This window comes from Brassica napus, chromosome C7, assembly GCF_020379485.1.
Source record: "Brassica napus cultivar Da-Ae chromosome C7, Da-Ae, whole genome shotgun sequence".
Taxonomy (NCBI): Eukaryota; Viridiplantae; Streptophyta; class Magnoliopsida; order Brassicales; family Brassicaceae; genus Brassica; species Brassica napus.
In genome coordinates, this window is record NC_063450.1 from 50,760,520 (window position 1) to 50,783,161 (window position 22,642).

Genomic DNA, 22,642 nt, shown 5'->3' on the forward strand with positions numbered 1-22,642 from the left:
ATAACAACGTCTCCCTTAAATGTCCACACCAGTTTTTTCTAAAATTTTCACACTGGTAAATTCAATGATGAAGACAATGTAATTTAAACAACATATTATGCCAGCTTTTACCGAATACACTTCACTAATCAATCAAGTATACATTCACAATGTTAAACAAACACAGATCCATCGAGTTTAAATCCAAAAGTTATTCTAAAATACACGCATCAATGGACTTTACAATCAGACACAGATCAGTTCACAATCAAATTCCTCGCCAACCAATCCATCACAACCTATACAGACAATCATTCAGAAACTCTATAGACACGAACTATACAACCAAACATTCAGAAACAAACCAATCAATTCGAACAAACCAAGCAAATCGTTTCCTCTAATTCGCAGACCTTAACATAGAGACAGATGATTAACAGATATAGAAGACAAACCTGGTATCGTTCGATTCGGAAGACGACGGCGAGATCCTTTTGGAATCGGTGAGAATAGACGACGGCGGCCGAAAACTACCGGCGAGAGAGAGAGAATAGTGAGACGATGCAAACCCAGATCAAATACCACACATGCAAAAGGGAATCGAACCAAAAAAAATTAGATCCACAAAACAAACCGATAATCGAAAAAAAAAACCCAGAGAAGGAACACGAACCTGCTGGAGATTCGATGCGGCGGTAGAGCTTTGGATTGAACGGTGAATCCGTGTGGTTTGCGACGCGGCTTCACTCCTCGTGTAATCGCCTTCGATGGAGAGAGAGAGAGAGAGAGAAGAGGGAGACACAGAGAATGGTTCGAGACCGAATGACCTCTTCTCTCTACCGCTTCGTATCTCCTATCACAACTCGCCACGTGACACAAGCACCACCACCAAAAACTTCTTACGTAAAAATTGATTCCACTAATTAACTCATTTTTGGATTTAAATTTGGCCCAAATAAATTATAAGAATCGGGCTAAGAAGCCCGATAATGATGCTCTTATGAGTTGTGGTTATGGTTAATTCTACGCTCCTTATTTTCAAATTTTGAAATTATGTAAGAAAGACAATCTTTTGATCATTTACAAGTCCAAGCTGTCTTTCTCATCTATTCTATTAAAACTTAAAAACAAAATAGTATTTGTCTATTTTAAAATGATTTCTTACAAATTTTCATTCATTTTTAACTAATTCTAACTATTTCATTTATTTTTCTTTACTAATTAATTTGACATTATTTATTACAAATCATAAAACAATACTTAACTATTTTAAAGCATTTTATATAATATTTTTCTTTTTCAATCTTTTAACTATTTCATTAATTGTATTTACTATAGTAATTCAACATCATTTATTTTACGTGTTAAACCCAATAATTTTACAAGTTTGAATATAAAAATTTCATCCGTGACAAGCATTCAAACCGGTTAACAATATTTTTTTACTTTTTACATAATCAGTTAGACATGAACATCCAAGTCTATCCAATTATGAATCAATTTTTTTTGGATACCAGGTTTTTTGGATTTTAAAATTAAACTCCATTCGAGTATTATAAATATTTGGATGGGGTTTGAGTCTCCTTCCAGGTGTGGATAGATTCGTAAGAACCTAAAAATATCAAAATAAACTATGCGTTTAAAAAAATTATTAAACATTTTATTTAAAAAATCAAAATAAAAACCAAGCTCTAGTATAGTTTAATTAGATGCTCATCCTCGAGAATGTATAGTGTTTATTTTTACTAATCAATGTTATATGTATTAAATGGTTTTCACTCACTGATTATTCTTGATTGGCATCCATATTTCTATATATTGTGAGTGATGCATTATAAGTGTCGTTTTAGGTTTCGGCAGACGGATTAAGAAAACAAATAATTTTGTACATTTTCTATAAAAAAACACTATTACCTATACACCTAACTATATTTTAACCAATAGAAAATAAATTTTGCATATAATTAATAAATTTTGCATTGAAAATCGAAAACAATACTTATTTTATACCGATTTTTTTTTTTTAAAACGATACTTAATATAAAACGGAGAAAATATTTTGTATTTGTGATGTTCCCTAGAAAAGATGTGCAGTTAAGTGCACCTATAACCAAATATTAATGTGAAAATGACACAATATTTATAATCTAACACAAACCATCATAGTACATGAGTTGTAATTTCTTTTAATAAATTATAATAACTATAAATAAATATAAACATCTACTAGATTAATCAACACCTTGCTTTAAGTCATTAAAATGATTTCAGTCACAAACCCCACAGAAGCACATGACAATACATCCACTAGAGAGGAAAAATCTATGGCCCGGTGGAAGATACAAAATATTTGGGTAGAAATTTGTCACTTCCCTGAAGACTATACAGACTCGATCAAAAACAAAATGTCATTTCCCTTCTTCTTTTATACCCTATAATTTCATATTAAATTACAAGGTTACTTTCTTCAAGGCGTATAATTTAAAGCTATAGTTTAGATTTAAATTTGTAATAATTACTAATTTTATAAAGTTAAAATATAGACCATTAACAATATTTATGCATTATTGCACAACAAAGAGGCAAACTGCCAAAGTCAAAAAAAAAAGAGGCAAACTGCCAAAGTATGAACAGTATGAGAAAGGGAACGTTCACACGGTATTTGGCGGCTTTAATGAAATTAGCTAGGACGCGTCATGGTGTCAGCCGTTCATGTGTGGTGTGGACCTGGTTGTATCACTTGATTTTGATATTAAGTGTTGACTGACAAGTAGTTGCAAATTTACAACTTATCTCCACTTCAGATTCGACAAGGGTTAAGAACTCAAGATAAAACTATCATCGTAGCAAAAAGGAACAAAGTATCATTTTAATATATTATATTAATTTATAGTCCTATTTTTTTATCTACCTATAAATATCGTCAATTAAATTTTGGACTTATTCATATTCCACTAGGAATAGATATCAATACATTTAAAATAAGATATTTTTAGATTTTTTTCTAATTTACTTTCAATATTATAAATGTGACACTCCTACTTTTATGGTTAACAACTTAACAACATTAATTTCATCCTAACTATACATTCGTAAAACTTTCACCATTTCTTTTCGTGAGACTATAGACATTTTATTGTATTTAATTGTTTCTTATTTATTCTACCATTTAAAAAACTTCAAAGCCTAATAGAGTTGATGTATTTAGCGTCAGACATTACTTCGATTTTGACTATTAATATGAATTTATGATTGGTAAATTATAGTTATACAACTATATGATTTTTATAATATAATTAACCTTTAATATTTGCATAGCTATAGTGCTATATAAATATATAGTTGCTATATTATATGATTTTATTTATACATATTTTACTCAGATTTCGACTAACATATTATATCATCATTGCGAAAATGGTTAATTATACTATAAAATATATACTTTTATAATATAACTAAATTAATTTTAAAATTATATTGTATACAAAAAAATTAATAAAAATTAAAATATAAAAAATAGATCTCTATATATTTAAGAAAGCTAAACAATAAAATTATAGAGCTACACAATATATAAAACTAAAATTTAAGTGATATATTTAAAACGTTTAAAATAATATCAAATTTATACATTTATAAATAAAAAAAATATCCGCACGGACGTGCGGAATCAAATTCTAGTTTTGATATTATTTTTTTGTCAATATGAAAAATAAACAAAGGTATAATTAGTTTCATAAAATTTTGATCTAACTTATTTTAATTTTATTTTTGTGAAACCTACAACTTTGACAGACAAAATTCTCACATGAAAATTTCAAAATTCTAAATTTTCCTATGTGATTATATCTCTTTCAATAGTTTCATGTCATTGACATGTCATCAACTATTTTGACTCTTTTATTTATAGAATCACAAGACTATATGGACGCTGTGTCTGAACATACCCTGTTTTAAAACAATATATCCAATTGTTGGTGTCCTAAAAGAACAACATCATTTTCAATTGGTTCATTATTGACTTGTTGGAGATTCTAGAACCAAGAATATAACCATTGGTGTCGCACAAAATCAAAATTTTATACTTCTTTTTAAAAGCACAGAATCAGTAAAACCCGTACGGTCCGCGAAGGATGCCAAGTTGGAATAAGAGAAGAATCTAGTCAACAACAACAACAACACCAACACATCTTCTATAAAACTACATTGCTTCATCCTCCCATTTAAACATTCCTTCTGAATATTCAGACATCCATTGAAACGTGATTCTACCAGAATATTCATAACTCTAGACTATTTCTCGGAGAAATTTAGTTATATACACAATGCTTTCAGTAGTGACATTTGCTAAGTAACTTAAGTGAGCACTCTTGCTGAATATGGAAAACGATGTTAAGCGCTTTGGGTTATTCACTAAGCAAAATATTCATCTAAGGATGGCAATGTTATTACAGACACTCATAACATTCATCACTCTCAAGTTTTAGCAACTGGAAAAAAAAAACAAATTCCACCACACGTCCTTCACTTGTTTGATGCAGAGCAGCAAGATTCTGACACAACTCTCATAAACGCTTCTTACACCTAATGTCCTCTACGGCCGCGGTGCAGCTCCCGTAAACTCTTCCACCTAGAGTTTTCTAATGCTTCACAATGCGGTTCATAACTCGGCGTCCAATGTGGGCAAGGTGCAGCCAAATCACAAACATAACAGTAACACTACACACACACACACACACACAAAAAACATAAACTTGTGTCAGATGACATAGAACTATAGAAGACAAAACAGATCTACCTTACCTGATTACAATGCAGTGAGTGCTGAGTCGATCGAAATGGATATTTCAAGCAGAGATGCCTTGGATGTGGGAAGTCCCTACAAGCCACCTGAAAGCAGCAATCACGTCAAGATAATGCCTAAAGACCCAAACTTTACATGAATTCAAAAGTACCCAAGAGTCTGTTAGAACCAAAACCTGTCCTTTCTCGTGTATAATCGCCACATCGTCGTCATCACCTCCTTCTGGGTTCTCGGAGAAGGACGAGTCGAATGAATCGCTGGGGTCGAAATCGAGGATAAAGCAATCCTCTTTCTCCTCGAAAGGCTTCATATCCTCCTGTCTTGTTTTGAGACAGAACATGCCTCTGAGAGGTGTCCCTTCTGCTTCTGCTATCTCCTCGTTGCTGAGTTTCTTTCTTCTCTTGGTCTTCATCGCCTCCCACAGATCTGGAGCTATCTCCACAATTTCCATTTTTTCAGACTGTAAAGTATCGATCTTTTCTTGGTTCTTTCTTGAGAGAGTTTTTTTTTCCAGAAAATGCAAATTTAAGTTACCGTTGCGCCTCTACACCGCACTGAGATTTAAAGAAGCGAGCGATGACGATTCGGTTTCATTTCGAAATATTTAATTATCTTGAATGAATCAACTAAATTGCAATTGGTTAGGCGTTTGGTACGTTTAATTGAATATGGGCCTCAATTAAAGCCCAATTAATGGCCTCTAAAAGACAAATCCAGTCTTCACACTAGGTTCGACTTAAAGACGAACCCGGCAACAACAGGATTATACAACTCGTATTTGTTTTAACTTCTAACTCTAATCTGTTACATCCAATAAACGATTAGGGAAATCAAATTGTAATAAATGTTTAAAAATTTTTGTGATGGAGACCAGCCTGATGGAGACGTACCACGGGAAGGAAAACAAGTTTTAGTAGGCATGGTTATGACCAACTAATGTTGCATGACCCATGCGTTTCCCTCTCCTTCTATCTTTATTGATTTTTCCCATGCATCTTTGGATTAGTTTTATGTAATACTAGTATTTAACCTATAATTGTGTTTAATTTAAAACATCAATTGTTGATTAAAGAAAATAACAACTACCAAGTACAAATAGTGAATTCCGTAAATACAATATTCATTGTCCATGTTGTCATAGATGGCTGGCTACCTTTTAGTATAAATAGAGACCAAATTCTCACTCATCAGTCATCACATCATTCTCAAGTCAGAGACCAAACTCGTTACAAAATAGAATAAAAATCCCCCCCCCCCCCAAAAAAAAGTCACAATGGGATCCTTGGCTGAAACACAGATCACTCCTGCTAAAGTCTCCGACGAAGAGGCCAACCTCTTTGCCATGCAGCTAGCTGGCGCCAGCGTGCTTCCTATGGTTTTGACATCGGCTTTGGAGCTAGACCTGCTCGAGATCATATCCAAAAATGTCCCTCTCCCTGGCGGTCAACTGTCCCCGACAGAAATATCTTCCCATCTATCGACCGAGAACCCTGATGCTCCAGTCATGGTTGACCGGATCCTCAGGTTGCTTGCGGCTTACTCCATCTTGACATGCTCTGTCCGTAAACTTCCTGATAGTGTTGTGGAGCGTCTCTACGGACTTGGACCGGTGTGCAAGTACCTTGTTAAGAATGAAGATGGAGTCTCACTAGCTGCACTTTGTCATTTGAACAGACACAGAGTCTTCATGGAGAGCTGGTATATAAAATATTAAAACCTTTCAATATTCTAACTTGTATATTTTATATATAATATGATCACCTTTCAATATTCTAACTTGTATATTTTATATATAATATGATTACACTAATCAAGATACAAGTTTATAATGATATCATTATGAGTCCAGGTACCATTTGAAAGATGCAGTTCTTGAAGGTGGGATTCCATTCAACAAGGCATTTGGTATGGACGCTTTTGAGTACCAAGGGTCCGACCCGAGATTCAACAAAGTATTCAACAATGGAATGTCCAACCACACCACCATTGTAATGACCAAGATTCTAGAGACCTACAAAGGCTTTGAGGGATTGTCTTCGCTGGTGGATGTTGGTGGTGGCATTGGAGTCACTCTCCGTATGATTGTTTCCAAACACCCACACATCAAAGGCATCCTTTATGATCTCCCTCATGTCATTGAGGAAGCTGTTTCTTACCCTGGTATGTACGTCTCTTTTTGCTATTTCGGAAAAGCATTTAGTCCTGAAATATATATTGGTTGAGTTTTCTTTAATGATTCAGGCATTGAACATATTGGGGGAGATATGTTTGTGAATGTCCCTAAAGCAGATGGCATCTTCATGAAGGTTAGTAAACTATTCCTATTAGGTTTCTTGGCAACAAGGTGCATAAGAACCTATTATGTTTCTTGTCCTCAAATGTTTTTTTTTTTTTTTACAATTCCTACATGTGACAGTGGATATGTCATGATTGGAGCGACCAACACTGTTTGCAATTTCTCAAGAACTGCTATGATGCACTCCCTGACAACGGGAAGGTGATAGTGGCGGAATCTATACTTCCGGTGCTGCCAGACTCGAGCCTCATGACAAAAGAAGTTGTACACATGGACTGCCTCATGTTGGCTCACAACCCCGGAGGCAAAGAACGGACCGAGAAGGAGTTTGAGGCTTTGGCCAAAGGTTCCGGCTTCCAGGGCTTCCAAGTTGTCTGCAGAGCCTATGGCACTCACATCATGGAGTTCCTCAAGAAGATATAAACCCGATATGTACAAAACTACATCTATCCATGGAACATTGTATCCTTCTCGTTTGTTTTGCTTCCATCTATTGTTCTACAACGTCTTCTTCTTCTGCATATATCTTGTCTTGTCTCTCTGTCTTGTAAGGCCACTAATATCCTCGTTGTTTAAGTTGTTTTTGATGTTGTTGGAAAATGTATTTCTTTGTAAATGTATTTTCAAAATATATATAGATGTGTAAATGGATACAAAGTTTGTTTATTTGTGCCTATACCAGACTACTATATAGATTGAAAATAATAATATAGTATCATTTATCCCCAAATAATGTGAAACAAAAATATGGTCCAAAGTAGGTCTGGGCAAAAAATCAAAATCCAAAGAACCGAAAAAATAGTACCGAACCTGAACCGAAATTGATTAAATATTCGAACGGATTCAAAATTTTGGCGTATTCGAAATAGATTTATATACCTAAATATATTAATTATTTTTAAATTTAATGTATATTAAAAACATCCAAATATATATGATACTTTTAAGCAAAATTTTGGCGTATTCGAAATAGATTTATATACCTAAATATATTAATTATTTTTAAATTTAATGTATATTAAAAACATCCAAATATATATGATACTTTTAAGTTGTCCAAAATACTTAAAAATATATACAAATAGTCAAAAGTAAATGTATAAAATAACTAAAATATACTAAAAACACCAAAACTACTTGAAATATTTATTGATTTTCTATCCAAATATTCAAACCAAACCAATTTATAAGTTAAGTTTAGGTATTTTGACATATGTTATTCAAAATCATATATAATATATTATTTTGTTTATAGATTTTGAGAATTTTAAAAGGACAATTCTCTCAAATAGACATTTTTAAGCTTTAGTCACAAAAATAGCACTAAATAAATAAAATGACCAAAATAGCACCTTTTTATTTTGAAAATTTTAATATTTTTTTTTTTTTTTGAAAATTTGAAACTTTATCCAGTTATCCCCAAAACCCCACCCCTTAACTCTAAACCGTAAGTCTAGATTAGTTAACCCTTAGATATAAATACATATTTACCCTTTAATAAAACTTGTTTTGGTCATTTTTTTTATTTGAAGTCTATTTTTGTGAAAATAAACTAAAAATGGCTATCTAAGGAAATTTCTCATTTTAAAATATATAATAAAATTTTAAAAATCTAAAATGATTTAAATGGGTTCCGAATCCGTAAAGATCTGGACCGAATCCGAATCGAAATTTAAAAATACCCCAATGAGACTGAAATCTTTAATTCCGAAAATCCGAAACCCGAATGGGTACCTGAACGCCCACCCTTAGTCCAAAGCTATGTTTCTTCTTACTTCTTAGGATGGATAAAACATGCACATCGTCTTCACCGGAATCACCTTTGTTTTCTTACTTAGTTGCCAAGCTTAAGTGTTAATTAATTATTTCTACGGCCCAACTAGAGGTCATTAAGGATCCTTCTTGACCAATCCGGTTAACGAATTAACGACGGTGCAACCGAGGGGCAGTATCAGTAATTTCACATCCTCAAGCATTCGAGAACCCAATAGACAAACACAAACTCTGTCGTCGTCCGCAAGAAGAGCAAGACTCCCACCGTGTTCTGCAAACATATCATCTTACAAACCTAAATCTCTTCGGGATTCTTTAATTCTTTATATAAGATCCTCTGAAATCAAAAAAAGAAAGGTTGCCTCTTTGGAAAGAGAAATGGGCGGCTCCTCGGAGACAAAGATCTTGCAAGAACTCATACTCTACGCGGCGAGCGCTGCTCTCAGCTGCTTAGTTCTATTCGCCGGGCTCAAACATCTCGACCCTAATCGCGAGGCGTCCAAGAAAGCTCTAGAGAATAAGAAAGAAATCTCCAAGCGTCTCGGTCGTCCTCTCATCCACACCAATCCATACGAGGTCGTTTCGATTTTCAATCTTTTTCTATTAATTGAGCTTAGAGTTATGCTCACTTGTGTCTTGTTATTGTAAAACAGGATGTAATAGCGTGTGATGTGATAAACCCAGACCACATTGATGTGGAGTTCGGCTCTATCGGTGGATTAGAGACCATTAAGCAGTCCTTGTACGAGCTTGTGATCTTACCCTTGAAAAGACCTGAGCTTTTTGCTTATGGGAAGCTGCTTGGACCTCAGAAGGGTGTCTTGCTCTACGGTCCTCCTGGTACTGGGAAGACAATGCTTGCTAAGGCTATTGCTAAAGAATCAGGAGCTGTTTTTATTAACGTTAGGGTTTCTAATCTGATGAGCAAGTGGTTTGGTGATGCTCAGAAGCTTGGTAAGACTACTAAGGCTTGTTCTTTGGTTCTGTTGATAAAGTTTCTTATGTTAAATGATTCTGTTTTGTTCCTTTTTCAGTTGCTGCTGTGTTTAGCTTGGCGTCTAAACTCCAGCCTGCTATCATTTTTATCGATGAGGTTGACAGCTTTCTTGGTCAGCGCCGTTCAACGGATCATGAAGCAATGGCGAATATGAAGACTGAGTTTATGGCTTTATGGGATGGATTCTCCACTGATCGTAAGTTTAATCCTTTTACCTTTCAGCTTACTTTAGACTAGTGCAGCCTAGCTAATGGTTTGCTTTGTAGCGAATGCGAGGGTTATGGTTCTTGCTGCAACTAACAGACCGTCAGAGCTTGATGAAGCGATACTGAGGCGTCTCCCTCAGGCGTTTGAGATTGGAATGCCTGATCGTAAGGAGAGAGCTGAGATATTGAAAGTGACATTGAAAGGAGAGAGGGTGGAGCCTGATATCGACTTTGATCACGTGGCTCGTTTATGCCAAGGGTATACAGGATCAGACATCTTTGAGCTCTGCAAGAAAGCAGCGTACTTCCCTATCAGAGAAGTACTAGAGGAAGAGAGAAAAGGGAGACCATGTCCTGTAAGTTTTAAGTAACATAATGTTGAATGTTGTTGCATCCTTGTTAAAGTATTAATTGATGTTGTGAGTTTGCAGGTCCCTAGGCCATTATCACAGCTTGATTTGGAGAAAGTTCTAGCTACGTCAAAGAAGACGCAAGTAGCAGCAGGGGAGTACTCTGGGCTGAGAGTCTCAAGGGAGCCAGATGAGGTCCAAGCAGCGATAAGTGGAATCTCGAAGCTACTAGTGTCTCAGTTCATTAACCTTCAGTCAGATTCTCAGGGTTCATGGCAGCGTGAACCGGAAGAAGATTCCTGAATGAAATTCCGGATCAACTTTTTTTTTATAAAAAATGTTCTGGTTTTAAATGGTAAAGTTTTAGAGCTTTTGCAACAGTTTCACTCTGTTCTGTAATAGTGCTTTATAGAATGCTTTATAATTGCTTTTGGCTGTTTACCAAGAGGCTTTGATCTTATTATTGAATCTCTCTTGTTCATCATAATGTTATGTTAAGTGTCAACTCTTCCTTCACTTCCAATAACCACCAAGCTGTTCCTATATAAGCAACGTTATTATTATGAGAGATTTCAGAACTTTAATATTTATTTTTCTTACTATAGTATTTAGTAATGTAAATGAATGTTAAAAATAAGTAAATGAAAAGTAATTAAAAAATATGGAGAGACAAGTGTGTCTCACTCACCTTTTCATTACTCATTTGCTTCTTTCTTCATTTTCAAGTGATAAAAGCAAAACCCAAAGGCAAGAACTGCTTGATCAGATCAGAGAGAACAATAAAGATCAAAACTTTCATCCGACTCCTTTTAAACCCTAGTAAGATCCCTCAAAATCATCGACTCCTTTTCGTCTGACTATTCTCCATTTTTTAATCCGGGAATATCTACCGAATATAATATTTAATGTATATTTTTATATTCCTTGTGTGTCTAGGATAGTATATATAGTTTGGTCTCTTGTCACTTCTATTTGTTAATTGACAAATTTGAGGTAAAACCGTGTGGAAATTGGAATCTTCAGTCCTGCACGCTAACAACCTGCTCACTGTTCTTCTTATCCTTTATTTTCTTCAGACATTGGAGTTTGGTGAACTTACAGATTCCAGAAAGGTTTCTCTTGATCTTCCCTTGTCTGTTACAAATTCTAATTTCTTGTTTCCACAGTGGGGCTGGTTTCTTTTTTAAATTCGATTTCTTGTGAAAAGGTGAGAACTTGCTTGATCTATCTGGAGCAGTTGACCAACGCACTGAAAGTGTTTGAGAAAATGGCTCAGTCAATTGGTCCAAGGCTGTATAGTTGCTGCAACTGCAGGAATCATGTAGGGCTTCACGATGATATCATCTCCAAGGCTTTTCAGGTGAGAATCTGCTTCATCATTTTCCTTTTGTGATTGCTTGCTTGCTTGCTTGTGTCCCTTATGGTAGATGTAGAGAATCACACTAAGACTAAGCTGCAGCTCTGAGGATCTGCCTATGATTTCAAATTTTAGGAAAGTCCTTGGCTTTAGTCTTTTATCAATACTACTCTGATCAAGAATGCATTTTTCCTACCTGTTTGTTGGTGTTAGAGTCAAATCAAAACTTGGAGACTGATTGATCCTTGGGACAAAACCAAAGAAGTAGCGTTTTGATTCAAATTGTAATAAACAACAAGACTAGTTATGTCTGAGAGATGCCTCTTAGCATTTGTGTTTCTCGATCCTGAATACCATTTTCAGTTGAATTTCTAATACCATGTTTCTCGATTAATAGGGAAGAACCGGGAGAGCCTTCCTCTTCTCCCACGCAATGAACGTCGTGTTAGGCGCTAAAGAAGACAGGTATCTCCTAACAGGTCTCCACACCGTGGCTGACATATCTTGTGCTGACTGCAATGAACCCTTGGGCTGGAAGTACGAGAGAGCCTACGAGGCCTCGCAAAAGTACAAGGAGGGCAAGTTCATTTTCGAAAAAGCTAAGATTGTCAAGGAGGAGGATTGGTAGTGAAAGAATAATTTGGCTACGTCAGATTCCAGTCTTTATGGATTTCATCATCATCATCATCCATTTCTCAGTTCATTGTCTCTCTCTCACTCTGTGTTGTTAATCATGTCAGTCTCTTGTGTTTAAATAAATGAAAAGCTGACATATTATTGTATATGATGAGTCCATCAACCATGAGCAGAGTCACTTGAGAAAGAAAGTTTGTTACTCCTTATAAAAAAATCTGTGTGGGTCAGAAAATCTCGCCGGCCAATGATCCCTTCCACGATTCGAGGTTATTTTATTTTAATTTAATGAAAAATACACTTTTTGTCTTTACTCACTATTGTGTATATAACAACGTCGTAGATCTACTAACTCTCTCTATCTCGAAAAAGAAGATGAGTGACGAAAAAGCTTCCTCTAAGAAGAAGGAGAGTTTGGGATGGATGGAGTGGGTGAGAGGATGGAGCAGCGTCTTCGGAGAGATTCTCTTCCAGAGGATCACCGCCTCTCATTTGCTCAACCCTCTCCCTCCTCACTTGCGTTGTCACTGGCTCCACCAGCGGCATTGGCCGTCAGACCGCTAGGTTTATCCTCTTTCCCCGTCAATCAAATCGCGAGTTTAATTTTGTGTAGACTAGGGATTATTGCTGATGCCTTTGCTTCTTTGTTCGCAGGCAGCTTGCGGAAGCTGGTGCACATGTTGTGATGGCCGTGAGAAACACAAAGGCAGCTCAGGAGCTGATTCAGCAATGGCAGAACGAGTGGTCTGGCAAAGGTCTCCCACTTAATGTAATGTCGAGGTACACTCTTCTTATCATCTCCTATATGGATTCTCTCTTATTATAATGATGAATAAATTATAGTTTGTGGCTATTGAGACTGGAAATAGTCAATAATGTGTATTAGTTATTAGACAAGAGTATTAGTTTTGTTACATGTAATTAAGATCCTCTGTGTTCCTTTTTTCTTTTTTTTGTAAAGGCAATGGAACTTGATCTTCTTTCATTGGATTCGGTTGCGAGATTCGCTGATGCTTGGAACGCTCGTTTGGGACCTTTGCATGTTCTGATTAACAATGCTGGCATCTTTGCTATGGGAGGTTGGTTTTATTACCCCCTTTTAGCTACTTTCTCTCCCGTTTGTTTCCTTCTTGGATTTTCACCATCTGTTTGATATGCTCTGAAGATCACTAATGCTTCATTCATCATCATCAATATTCTAACTTGATGGAAGGACCCAATTAGTGAGAACTGGCATGTGTAGCGTTGATTTCAAACCTAAACTCTTATGAGTTATAGTTACGAATGTTGTCTAGAGCAAGACTACTCTTATTGCCGGTTTATGGAACTGTCTGACGGATTTCTTTCTTAAATGATTGTAGATACATTTTCTGCAGTATGTGTTGAGGAAAAAAATCAACTTAAATGCTATACTCTCTAATTTGGGTAGAGGCGCAGAAATTCTCAGAGGATGGATACGAGCAGCACATGCAAGTAAACCATTTAGCTCCAGCTCTTCTTTCAGTACTCCTTTTGCCGTCTCTAATCCGAGGTTCACCTAGCCGAATCATCAATGTGAATTCCGTGGTAAGTTTTATGATCACTAGTAACATTACATGCTCCAAGTCTCCGTTCTCCAGTTTTCTATGCTCTTTAGGTAATGATGTTGAAAAAAAATATGTGAATTGTTTGTATATTTTGTAACTTGAAAAGCTCTGGTCGTGTCAATTGATTGCAGAATATATTGAGGAATAATATAGGTTCTCTCTAAGTGGCTGAATATGCATGTTATTATATGAACAGAGTCTTGGTATAGATAAAAGAAATAGACCCACGCTTGCTGAAAGTTTTGACCCAAAATAAACGACAATGACCAGATTCTACCCCCTGCATTCATCATTGCTTCTTTCACTGAAACTGGGTGGCATGGCTGTTTGTATGAAAGCTGAAACAATTTATATTAATCATCTTTTGGTGATTATTTTTCATGCAAGATAATGTGTCGTCGGATTCACTTTTGTAGATGCATAGTGTTGGTTTTGTTGATCCGGATGACATGAATGTTGTTTCTGGTCGCCGCAAGTACTCGAGCGTTGTAGGATACTCGAGCAGCAAGCTAGCCCAGATGAGCTTACCGTAATAATTTTTAATTTTATTTCCATCTGCAACTTTTTTTGTGTTTGGAATTTTTGCCTATTTTCAGAAACTGGTGACTTAAGGGCTGTTCGTTTGGTTGCCGCAGGTACCGGCGGCGGCGGCATGGCGGCGGCGGCAGCGTCAACATTCTACGTCAACTCTTGTTCGTTTCGTTGACGCAAGAAGCCGCGTCCTGCGGCTGACGCCGACAAAACCTGCGGTCGCGATATAAGCCCTGTTCGTTTGGTTGCCGCAGGTTTCAGCGTCAGCGGCAGCGGCAGTGTCAATGAAGACAGTTGTTGTTCGTTTCGCAGACGCTGACGCTGCCGCATATTATATCACGACCGCAGGTTTTATCGGCGTCAGCCGCAGGACGCGGCGTTCGGACGCGGCGTCAGACGCAGCTTCCTGCGTCAACGAAACGAACAAGAGTTAACGCAAAATGTTGACGCTGCCGCTGCCGCCGGTACCTGCGGCAACCAAACGAACAGCCCTTGTATGCGGCAGCGTCAGCGTCTGCGAAACGAACAACAACTGTCCTCATTGACGCTGCCGCCGCCGCCGCCGCTGATGCTGCCGCTGACGCCGAAACCTGCGACAACCAAACGAACAGGGCTTTAGTCTTTGGTTCCCTTTATTTTCCAGATTATGTTTAGTAGCATTCTTTTCAAAAAGCTGCCTCTGGAAACAGGAGTTAGCGTCATATGTCTATCCCCTGGTGTTGTTCTTACAAATGTTGTGAGTGTTAGCTTCACTTCATTTAGTTACAAATGCAGGATGTACACCCATTCTGTTTCTCAGAATTTCATTTAATAAACTAGTCATTTTCTATTTATAGGCGAGGGATCTACCCAGGATTTTTCAAGCTCTTTACGCAGTGATACCTTATTTCATATTCTCACCTCAAGAAGGTTGTAGAAGTTCTCTCTTCTCAGCCACAGACCCTCAGATTCCAGAGTACTGGGAGACACTAAAAACCGATGATTGGCCTGTTTGCCCATTCATCTCCCAAGATTGCCGACCTACAAATCCTTCCGAAGAAGCACACAACACAGAAACTGCACATAGAGTGTGGGAAAAGACACTAGAGTTGGTGGGTCTTCCTGTCGGTGCAGTTGAGAAGCTCTCATAGAAGGGGAAAATGTCCAATGCCGATATGGATCTCAGCAAGAATAGTCGTCCAAGAAAACAACAACAAAAAGTCCACATGTTGAATGTCCCCCTTACAGATCAAAAGGGTAAGTACTGAGAAGTAGCTATTTTTTGTTGCTGAATATTTTGTAATCTACTGTACACTGGGGACTGAGTACCCCAGGCATGTGGTGTGCTCAGAAAAGGACAAAGAAAGGGTGTGAGAATGTTTGATTGTTGGTTAAAAAGGCACGCTTTAGCTGCCATTCCATGGCTTACTAGCAAAGTCTTCTTCAAATTTGTCGGAACTGAGTTAAAGAGTGGTGGGTAGTAGTTTCTTGTTTGAGTGGAGGGTATTTCCGTAAATGTGTCCCTAGTTTGTGCAAGTCACGTTGCGCATATAAATATTTGTAGCGGTGAAAGCATCTCTCATGGACAGAAGTGGTATTACCTCACCTTCCTCTTTATAATGTTTCTTGCTTAAATGGGTATTCCATGAAAGTGATTCACACTCACTATGTAGACCTTAATTATGAGTTGGATTCTTCTCTCTTCATGAGATGCTCATTTAAGCAAGCAGTGTTAGTGAATGGAACGATTTAATTAATATGGTGTATGAGTTTTGTCTTTTGTTATGGTCTACCTTTTTATATGCTTATGGTTACATTTACATTTTTATTTTTTTACGTGTCGTATGATTCAAGCCTTCCTTTATATCATGGTCTTACAACACCATGCACGTCTTCCCTAATTTAGACGCTTCTGTGATCTGTCGTCAAGTTTATTTTTCTGTTGTCGTTAATAAAAGTCTTTAACATAAGGAAGAAAAAAAAAAGTCGTTTTGTTTGTTGGTTTAATGAATCAAAAAGTTTGTTCCATTTTTTTGTCTAGGGTTCCTTCTTAAATCGTGACTCTGTTTTGATTCCTTTAGGGTTTTTAAAAATTCGAGTTCTGTTTCTTGAGAAAATGGGTGATTGGCTTCAGCTTGCTCAGTCTGTGATCTTAGGTTTAATTGTTTCTTACCTCTTGGCTAAGCTCATCTCCATCGTCGTCACCTTTAAAGAAGACAATCTCTTCCTTGCTCGCCACCCCGAACCGGAATCGGAGGTTGACTCGCGCCGCGTCGAGTCTTCTACCGTCGGTGGTGAGGCGGATTCGGTCGTGGCGGAGCAGGGTAGCTCAAGAGGCGAAGACGATGATTGGGAAGGCGTAGAGAGCACGGAACTGGACGAGGCTTTCAGCGCAGCTACTCTCTTCGTGACTACAGCCGCAGCAGATCGGTTGTCGCGGAAGGTGCCTAGTGATGTCCAGAAGCAGCTTTACGGGCTGTACAAGATCGCTACGGAAGGGCCTTGTACTGCTCCTCAGCCTTCTGCTCTCAAACTTACTGCTCGTGCCAAGTGGTATCCCTCTCTCTCTCTCTGCCATTAGCTTCTTTGATCGGTTTGAGACTGAAGTTTGATGCTTTACTTGATCATGTTATCACTTAGTTTGCCTTTTGAAAGTGTTGGAGATGATGTGGTTTTATTGAGACGGAAATTTCATTGATTGGGAGTTTCAGTTGATCTTCTTGTCTTTTCAGGCAAGCATGGAGGAAACTGGGTGCTATGCCCACTGAGGAAGCGATGGAGAAGTATATTGAGATTGTCACTCAGCTTTATCCAACTTGGTTAGACTGTGGCCTGGTATTAACCTTTTTTCCTCCTCTTCTTTTATTTTCATTCTATTTTTTTCTTTTTCTGGACTGTTTGTTTGATCTTCTCTGCTCGGTTTGTTGTGGCGTACCAGAAAGCTGGAAGTCGAAATGATGCAGTCTCAAGCTCAGGAGGAACCATTGGGACAGTTTTTAGCTCATTGGTTTATGAAGAGGAATCCCAAAATGAGTTGTAAGGTTCTCTTGTTTTACTTTTCTCTGAGTGTCTAGATCAGATCATATATGTGAAATCTAAAGGTTCATTTAAAACTAAGAGAGTATGTTAACTTAGCATCTCGTATAGCTGCAACAACTTTTTTTTTTTAGTGAACTGGCTACTATATTATCAACGACGAGCTAGTGGAAGAACTTGGAGCTTTTTTTTTTCTTTTTCGTTTGCTGTCTATCTGAATGAAAAACTAGTCCCAATCCTTGCGTTTCTTCCTGAGAGACTGATGCCATCCATGCGTTTGCTAGAGAAGCAGAAGTAGACAGAGAAGCCATCGCCGAGTTTCTAGTGAAGCAGACAGACTAAGGAGGTGCTATTGGTTTATATATTTTGATTGATTTAGAAATCCATATATTATTTATAAATCCAAGTAAAATATGCAAATCCGAAGGTTTTCCTCGGATTTGAGTCTTTGTATTTTTAACTAAAAAATCCAAACAAATCCATTCAAATCCATTATAAAATTAAATATATTAGTAAATCCGTACGATTGAATAACACTTGATTTGATACAGAATTTATGAATCATTAAACCAATAACATATGATTTTAATACAGATTTGAAAATCATAGAACCAATAACACTAGATTTAGTTCGGATTTTCAAATCCATTAAAATACAACAACCAATAACCCCTAACTAACCTCGGAGATGCCGCATTGTATATGATGAAGTGACTTATTTATAAGCTTTTTTTTTCTTTTTTTTTTTGACTCTCACTTACCATGTCGTTTCCAACAGTGAATCACTTGGACGTTTCAAAGTCTTGTCCTTTTTAAATCTCTCGTTTTTCTTATATTACAACAATCTTTTGCTGTATAAAGAGGGTTTTTTTCTTGTCATTATTGGATTCTCAGGAAATGAGTAACCGACTTTGGCGGTAAAAATGGTGATAGGGACAAGTACATCAATTAATGACCAAAGAAATTTGTACCCCTTTCATCTTCGCTCCAAAGAACCCTGCCTTAGGATACAAGAAAATGGCCCTGGTGGTGGTTACACGGTACTAACCGCCACCATGATAATCGTCCTGTCCTCCTTTCTCCTCATAAACGAGACCAGGCTCATTCTATTGATGTTTCTACCCATGCCAGCTTGGGTATTACACTATTAGACACTCACCAAAATAACATCCAATTTATTTACATTTTCGCCTATTTATTTGTAAATAAAACTCTGAAAAGTCAGTCTACCTAATTAGCCCATAAAAATGCATGCTAACTCTACCTAATGTTCCCATCTTATATATGCCTAAAAAGTGTCAAGGGGGCAAACACTTAGAACCATCAACTGTTGCATGAGCCATGCGTTTCTCTACTTGATTAACTTTTAATTTTCAAATATATTTGGATATGAATTATATTGAATGACATTTACGTCTCACAACCTTTCTACTCTGACTTTACAAATATATAAACTTAAAAATGTCTTGTGGAGGTTGGTAAATAGAAAAGATTAAAAGAACAAAACTCCCACCAATAATTTTAGACTGCAGAGTACATTTAAGTTCTTGGTATAAATATAGCTTAACTCAGTTCTCATTTCTCACTCATCAGATCGTTCTCAAAAAGCAGAGTCCCAATGGGATATAAACGGAAGTTGATAGTCCATATAAGTATTTGCTTTTATGTTGGAGTGTTTTTTTTTTCTTTACACTAAGCATTTACTCCAACGATTTTACATGTACTTTGGTGAGTTACCAACTGTGAGGTAATCTCCATCTCTAAGAGAAGGCTAGAGAGTTTGACATAGTTACATGTTTTATATACACTAAGGAAGGAAGGAGATTGGATGTTCCATTTTACTCAAGAGAGAAGAGAAGTAATCCATATGCCAACAGTAACTATACCCACAGTGGCTGCCGCCTGAACCAGTTCAACCACCATGTTTTGCCGCTGCACCGGGAGCTTCTTCCACTCTGTTCTTCTGTTTTCATCGAAACCAAGACACGTCAAGAGTCTATGAATTGGAAGACCTTTTAAATGAATCATGTATGGAAGACCCACCCTAGATCAGCGATGATGATGCTGATGTTGTCCTCAGATCTCCGGTCCTGAAATTATGAAAGAGATGTCAGTTTCGGGATCCTGATTAAAGAAAGCTTGAGAGGAGGGGTTTTCGTTATTTTACCAAAGCAACTTGAGCAAGAGCTTCACAAGCAAGCTGTTACAGAGGAACATATAAAAGACTAGCTCAGACTCAACCATATCCATGTTCATTTATTGGAAACTAATTTGTAAGGACATGAATTAAAAGAAAAGCTTGCCTGGACATTTCCATGTTCTCGGAGCTGTTCCCTTACGAAACTAACCACGTCTTTGCTGCGCCAGCCAAAACATTTGATCACTGTCAGCTCTGTACTTTTTCTTGATAAAAGCATATGATTGCAAGGGGGAAGTGTGAAGAAAAAAAGAAACCTCTTCATGTAGTCCCATAATCCATCAGAAGCTAAAATAATGAACTCCACGTCCGATGTGAGAGGTACTTGGTAGATATCCGGAGTTGCGACAACCATGTCCCCTTTAAACTCGATTCTGCAACATTCCATCAAATCAGGAGAGGAATCACTGAAGAAACTTGACAAAACTATAAACAACTTTCAATTATTTCAGTACCTGGATACAAACTTCTCGGACCATCTTCCTTCATCGACACCCTTCTTCAACATCCTGTGTTCATGAACTATATATAGTGAGCAATGAGGTAGCATCTATAAAAGAAGAGCAACTGTAAGAAAAGAGACAGATCCTAACTCATGCTTCTTTGTCTTGAATCGGATGTCACCGAAAGCACGAGATACAGCTATGTCTCCGCAAATCCTTCCATTGACAATCTGATTTGAATGAAGAGCAAAGAAACCGGTTTTAGCAAGTTACACACAGTAAGTGATATTTGAGAACCATAGAAAAAAGATTGAGGAAGACACACCCATCCACCTGCATCTTTGATCCTTTTCATTTCCTGAACAGCTGCCTTACTGCTTCCATATGGACGATGAGAATCAGTCAACTCCTCTATTTGTCCAGATCGAGATAAGACCTATTCCAAACCATTAACCACATGAAAAAAAAACTACAACGATTCACTGACCAAATGTCCACAACTTCTACTAAACCAAGAAGACTTACAGCGCAAGAATCACCAATATGTGCAAAGTAGGAAACATCATTTCTAATGAGCATCACAGTAGCCGTTGAACCAGACTCATCTTCTTCACCTTTTGTTTCTAGCCTAAATCCAAAACCATATACATAAAAAGTATGTAACTTTACTTCACCCAAATCAAAATTAAATCAAACCCTTAAACGAAAGCTTCACCATTTGAGCAAACTCTGATCCACGCTCTCAAAAGCCTCGACCAAAGCTCCCTTGATCGCACCAAAGTCACCACCTTTCAACAAAGATCCAACTTGCAACGCCTCAACGCATCCCTTGTACAGCTCCTCCCTATTAAAAAACCATCATCATCACCATCACCACTAACACAGTTCCAAAAACTGATCTTTGCATGAAGTACCTGAGGAACTTAACAGAGGAGGATCCAGCGTGGCCGTCGAAAACCGCGGCGAAGGAGAAGCTGTCGAGAGCTTCCGAGCGGATGACGATGTCGTCCTCCATCTCCTCCCTAAACCCTTGAACGCTCGTGTACCCCCACCGGATAGGCGTCACGCCCGCGAGAGACGACGGAGCGTCGATCGCAATCGCGGAGCAACGGTGACGACGACGGCGACCATACGTCGGGTAGACGACAAGTCCACCGCCGGCGTCGACGATTGGATTTATATGAGGGGCTGATTGGTGGAGAGCGTTGGAGTGGAATCGATGAAGGTGAGGCCTGAGAAGCGCCATGACTCGGTGAGTCAGGCAAGAGCGAGTTAACTCGGAGGGAAAGAGAAAAATGGTATAAAAGAGTGGCAGTGGATTCTCCTCTTAGTATCTCTGAAGATAAGAAAGTCAACTAAAGGCGTCTTAACTGACTTAACGGTCCACTTTTCAGTAATGGGCTTTTTGATTAATGGATATGGCCCGAAAGTGGGATTAATTATCTTTGAGTTTGACCATTAATCAAACTCGAGAATTTTTTTTGTTTTCTGTTTCCTCTCCGATTCGCTGGCATTTGAACTTGATCAGACGTCCGATCTTCCACGTATATAGCTCAAGTGAGGGAAAACAGCCATAATCTAACCTGAAATATAACAATATGTTCAATTTATATCTGACATTCGGTGTTATTAACATCATTATATTTCAAACGTTTATAGTTCTCTATCGAGTCTGTGTAGTTTTTTATATACTCTTTTCGGGTCTGGAATAGGTTGCAAAGTCGGAGAAGGATGCTTGAAGAAAATATGCCATATTTGGAAGATTTTCCGCGGAACAGCCAGACAGAACAGTTTGACGATTGTTTCCCTCAAGGAACAGTCCGAGCGATTGTTCCCCACATTTAAATAAACACCAAGTTAATTTGGAAGTTTACCCTAGTCGTCTCACTTCCCCTCTAGCCTAATGGTGCCTCCATATAAAAGCGTCGGTTCGGTATGATTATTTTATTATGTACACTAGTTTTTAGCAAGAAACCTAGACTTGTTTTTGACAATTTGCGACTTGTATGGAAAACGGCTCCACCTCTCATCTAGAGAAGATCATCATAAACCCTCTTATTTCTATTTTTTATTTATATGCAGTATTATTCAGAAATCATGTCTTTGATATCTTGTGTTATGTCTGAGTAGTCGGCTAGCTTGTCTAGGGTTCTTGGGCGTTGATCCCATGAGCTAAACATAGATAAGCAATTCATTATGTTATTCATTCATATCAATTCTTACTGCTTGCACTAATCTGATCATTTAATGCTTGAACCTAGGTCTAATCAACTCGCTAACCACGTAGAAGATGACTCGATACTGTATGAATGAGCTTAGCAATCCTAATCAGCGAAAGTAGATATTAGGGTGTTAGTGAAATTATCGGACTTGATCTCTAACGCTTGCCCTCGATCTTGCTCTAAGCGAGAGTTTAGGTATCAAGATTGAGTGGCATAGGGGGCAGTTCCACGTCAATGTGCTGTTCTACCT

General features: G+C 37.6%; 6 protein-coding genes across 8 annotated transcripts; 4 read left to right on the forward strand and 2 right to left on the reverse strand.

Moving 5' to 3' along the window:
• Window positions 1-4,360: 4,360 nt before the first annotated feature.
• BNAC07G40920D lies at window positions 4,361-5,355 on the reverse strand. The gene is made up of 3 exons (XM_013850009.3): window positions 4,962-5,355; window positions 4,786-4,872; window positions 4,361-4,701 (listed from the first exon to the last, which is right to left on the reverse strand). Exons 1-3 carry the CDS (start codon window positions 5,235-5,237, stop codon window positions 4,567-4,569), a joined length of 498 nt encoding a protein of 165 aa, XP_013705463.3. The 5' UTR covers window positions 5,238-5,355; the 3' UTR covers window positions 4,361-4,566.
• Window positions 5,356-5,762: 407 nt separating this feature from the next.
• On the forward strand, window positions 5,763-7,682 carry LOC106409594 (flavone 3'-O-methyltransferase 1). Its single transcript, XM_013850199.3, has 4 exons — window positions 5,763-6,484; window positions 6,636-6,946; window positions 7,028-7,092; window positions 7,203-7,682. The coding sequence occupies exons 1-4, from the start codon at window positions 6,060-6,062 to the stop codon at window positions 7,503-7,505; spliced, it is 1,104 nt and encodes a 367-aa protein (XP_013705653.1). The 5' UTR covers window positions 5,763-6,059; the 3' UTR covers window positions 7,506-7,682.
• Window positions 7,683-9,058: 1,376 nt separating this feature from the next.
• Window positions 9,059-10,892, forward strand: LOC106407008 (outer mitochondrial transmembrane helix translocase). Its single transcript, XM_013847781.3, has 5 exons — window positions 9,059-9,431; window positions 9,509-9,809; window positions 9,890-10,048; window positions 10,119-10,414; window positions 10,490-10,892. Exons 1-5 carry the CDS (start codon window positions 9,234-9,236, stop codon window positions 10,709-10,711), a joined length of 1,176 nt encoding a protein of 391 aa, XP_013703235.2. The 5' UTR covers window positions 9,059-9,233; the 3' UTR covers window positions 10,712-10,892.
• Window positions 10,893-11,104: 212 nt separating this feature from the next.
• LOC106406971 (dehydrogenase/reductase SDR family member FEY) lies at window positions 11,105-16,200 on the forward strand. 3 transcript variants are annotated; one of them, XR_007326317.1, is made up of 11 exons: window positions 11,105-11,227; window positions 11,485-11,520; window positions 11,616-11,768; window positions 12,163-12,667; window positions 12,742-12,962; window positions 13,053-13,178; window positions 13,360-13,477; window positions 13,760-13,964; window positions 14,401-14,513; window positions 14,620-15,251; window positions 15,352-16,200. XR_007326317.1 is itself a non-coding variant. In XM_048763169.1 (8 exons), the coding sequence occupies exons 4-8, from the start codon at window positions 13,363-13,365 to the stop codon at window positions 15,392-15,394; spliced, it is 501 nt and encodes a 166-aa protein (XP_048619126.1). In that variant the 5' UTR covers window positions 12,418-12,667; window positions 12,742-12,962; window positions 13,053-13,178; window positions 13,360-13,362; the 3' UTR covers window positions 15,395-16,200. The 3 variants fall into 3 exon arrangements, 1 of the variants encoding a protein (XP_048619126.1); XR_007326316.1 differs by lacking the exon at window positions 11,105-11,227 and having other exon boundaries at window positions 11,272-11,520; XM_048763169.1 differs by lacking the exons at window positions 11,105-11,227; window positions 11,485-11,520; window positions 11,616-11,768 and having other exon boundaries at window positions 12,418-12,667; window positions 13,828-13,964; window positions 15,159-15,251.
• A 255-nt stretch (window positions 16,201-16,455) lies between these two features.
• On the forward strand, window positions 16,456-17,706 carry LOC106406972 (acyl-CoA-binding domain-containing protein 2-like). The gene is made up of 3 exons (XM_048763168.1): window positions 16,456-17,047; window positions 17,227-17,329; window positions 17,433-17,706. Exons 1-3 carry the CDS (start codon window positions 16,611-16,613, stop codon window positions 17,532-17,534), a joined length of 642 nt encoding a protein of 213 aa, XP_048619125.1. The 5' UTR covers window positions 16,456-16,610; the 3' UTR covers window positions 17,535-17,706.
• Window positions 17,707-19,156: 1,450 nt separating this feature from the next.
• On the reverse strand, window positions 19,157-21,511 carry LOC106410897 (protein phosphatase 2C 57). The gene is made up of 11 exons (XM_013851525.3): window positions 21,085-21,511; window positions 20,886-21,014; window positions 20,696-20,798; window positions 20,496-20,606; window positions 20,321-20,400; window positions 20,183-20,236; window positions 19,985-20,101; window positions 19,834-19,888; window positions 19,698-19,730; window positions 19,574-19,620; window positions 19,157-19,493 (listed from the first exon to the last, which is right to left on the reverse strand). Exons 1-11 carry the CDS (start codon window positions 21,414-21,416, stop codon window positions 19,373-19,375), a joined length of 1,182 nt encoding a protein of 393 aa, XP_013706979.2. The 5' UTR covers window positions 21,417-21,511; the 3' UTR covers window positions 19,157-19,372.
• Window positions 21,512-22,642: the final 1,131 nt, after the last annotated feature.

Bases quoted from the DNA above. Each gene is read 5' to 3' on its own strand.
- BNAC07G40920D (XM_013850009.3), bottom strand. From the start codon at position 5,237: ATGGAAATTGTGGAGATAGCTCCAGATCTGTGGGAGGCGATGAAGACC. The intron at 4,873-4,961 runs GTTTTGGTTCTA...TGCTGCTTTCAG, and splicing joins TTATACACGAGAAAGGACAG to GTGGCTTGTAGGGACTTCCC. The intron at 4,702-4,785 runs GTAAGGTAGATC...GTGTGTGTGTAG, and splicing joins ACTCACTGCATTGTAATCAG to TGTTACTGTTATGTTTGTGA.
- LOC106409594 (XM_013850199.3), top strand. From the start codon at position 6,060: ATGGGATCCTTGGCTGAAACACAGATCACTCCTGCTAAAGTCTCCGAC. The intron at 6,485-6,635 runs GTATATAAAATA...TTATGAGTCCAG, and splicing joins AGAGTCTTCATGGAGAGCTG to GTACCATTTGAAAGATGCAG. The intron at 7,093-7,202 runs GTTAGTAAACTA...TACATGTGACAG, and splicing joins CAGATGGCATCTTCATGAAG to TGGATATGTCATGATTGGAG.
- LOC106407008 (XM_013847781.3), top strand. From the start codon at position 9,234: ATGGGCGGCTCCTCGGAGACAAAGATCTTGCAAGAACTCATACTCTAC. The intron at 9,810-9,889 runs GTAAGACTACTA...TTCCTTTTTCAG, and splicing joins TGGTGATGCTCAGAAGCTTG to TTGCTGCTGTGTTTAGCTTG. The intron at 10,049-10,118 runs GTAAGTTTAATC...TTTGCTTTGTAG, and splicing joins GGATGGATTCTCCACTGATC to CGAATGCGAGGGTTATGGTT.
- LOC106406971 (XM_048763169.1), top strand. From the start codon at position 13,363: ATGGAACTTGATCTTCTTTCATTGGATTCGGTTGCGAGATTCGCTGAT. The intron at 13,965-14,400 runs GTAAGTTTTATG...TCACTTTTGTAG, and splicing joins TCATCAATGTGAATTCCGTG to ATGCATAGTGTTGGTTTTGT. The intron at 14,514-15,158 runs GTAATAATTTTT...TTTATTTTCCAG, and splicing joins CTAGCCCAGATGAGCTTACC to ATTATGTTTAGTAGCATTCT.
- LOC106406972 (XM_048763168.1), top strand. From the start codon at position 16,611: ATGGGTGATTGGCTTCAGCTTGCTCAGTCTGTGATCTTAGGTTTAATT. The intron at 17,048-17,226 runs GTATCCCTCTCT...TTGTCTTTTCAG, and splicing joins CTTACTGCTCGTGCCAAGTG to GCAAGCATGGAGGAAACTGG. The intron at 17,330-17,432 runs GTATTAACCTTT...GTGGCGTACCAG, and splicing joins CTTGGTTAGACTGTGGCCTG to AAAGCTGGAAGTCGAAATGA.
- LOC106410897 (XM_013851525.3), bottom strand. From the start codon at position 21,416: ATGGCGCTTCTCAGGCCTCACCTTCATCGATTCCACTCCAACGCTCTC. The intron at 20,799-20,885 runs GTGAAGCTTTCG...TTTTGGATTTAG, and splicing joins GATCAGAGTTTGCTCAAATG to GCTAGAAACAAAAGGTGAAG. The intron at 19,621-19,697 runs GTAAAATAACGA...TCATAATTTCAG, and splicing joins CTCTTGCTCAAGTTGCTTTG to GACCGGAGATCTGAGGACAA.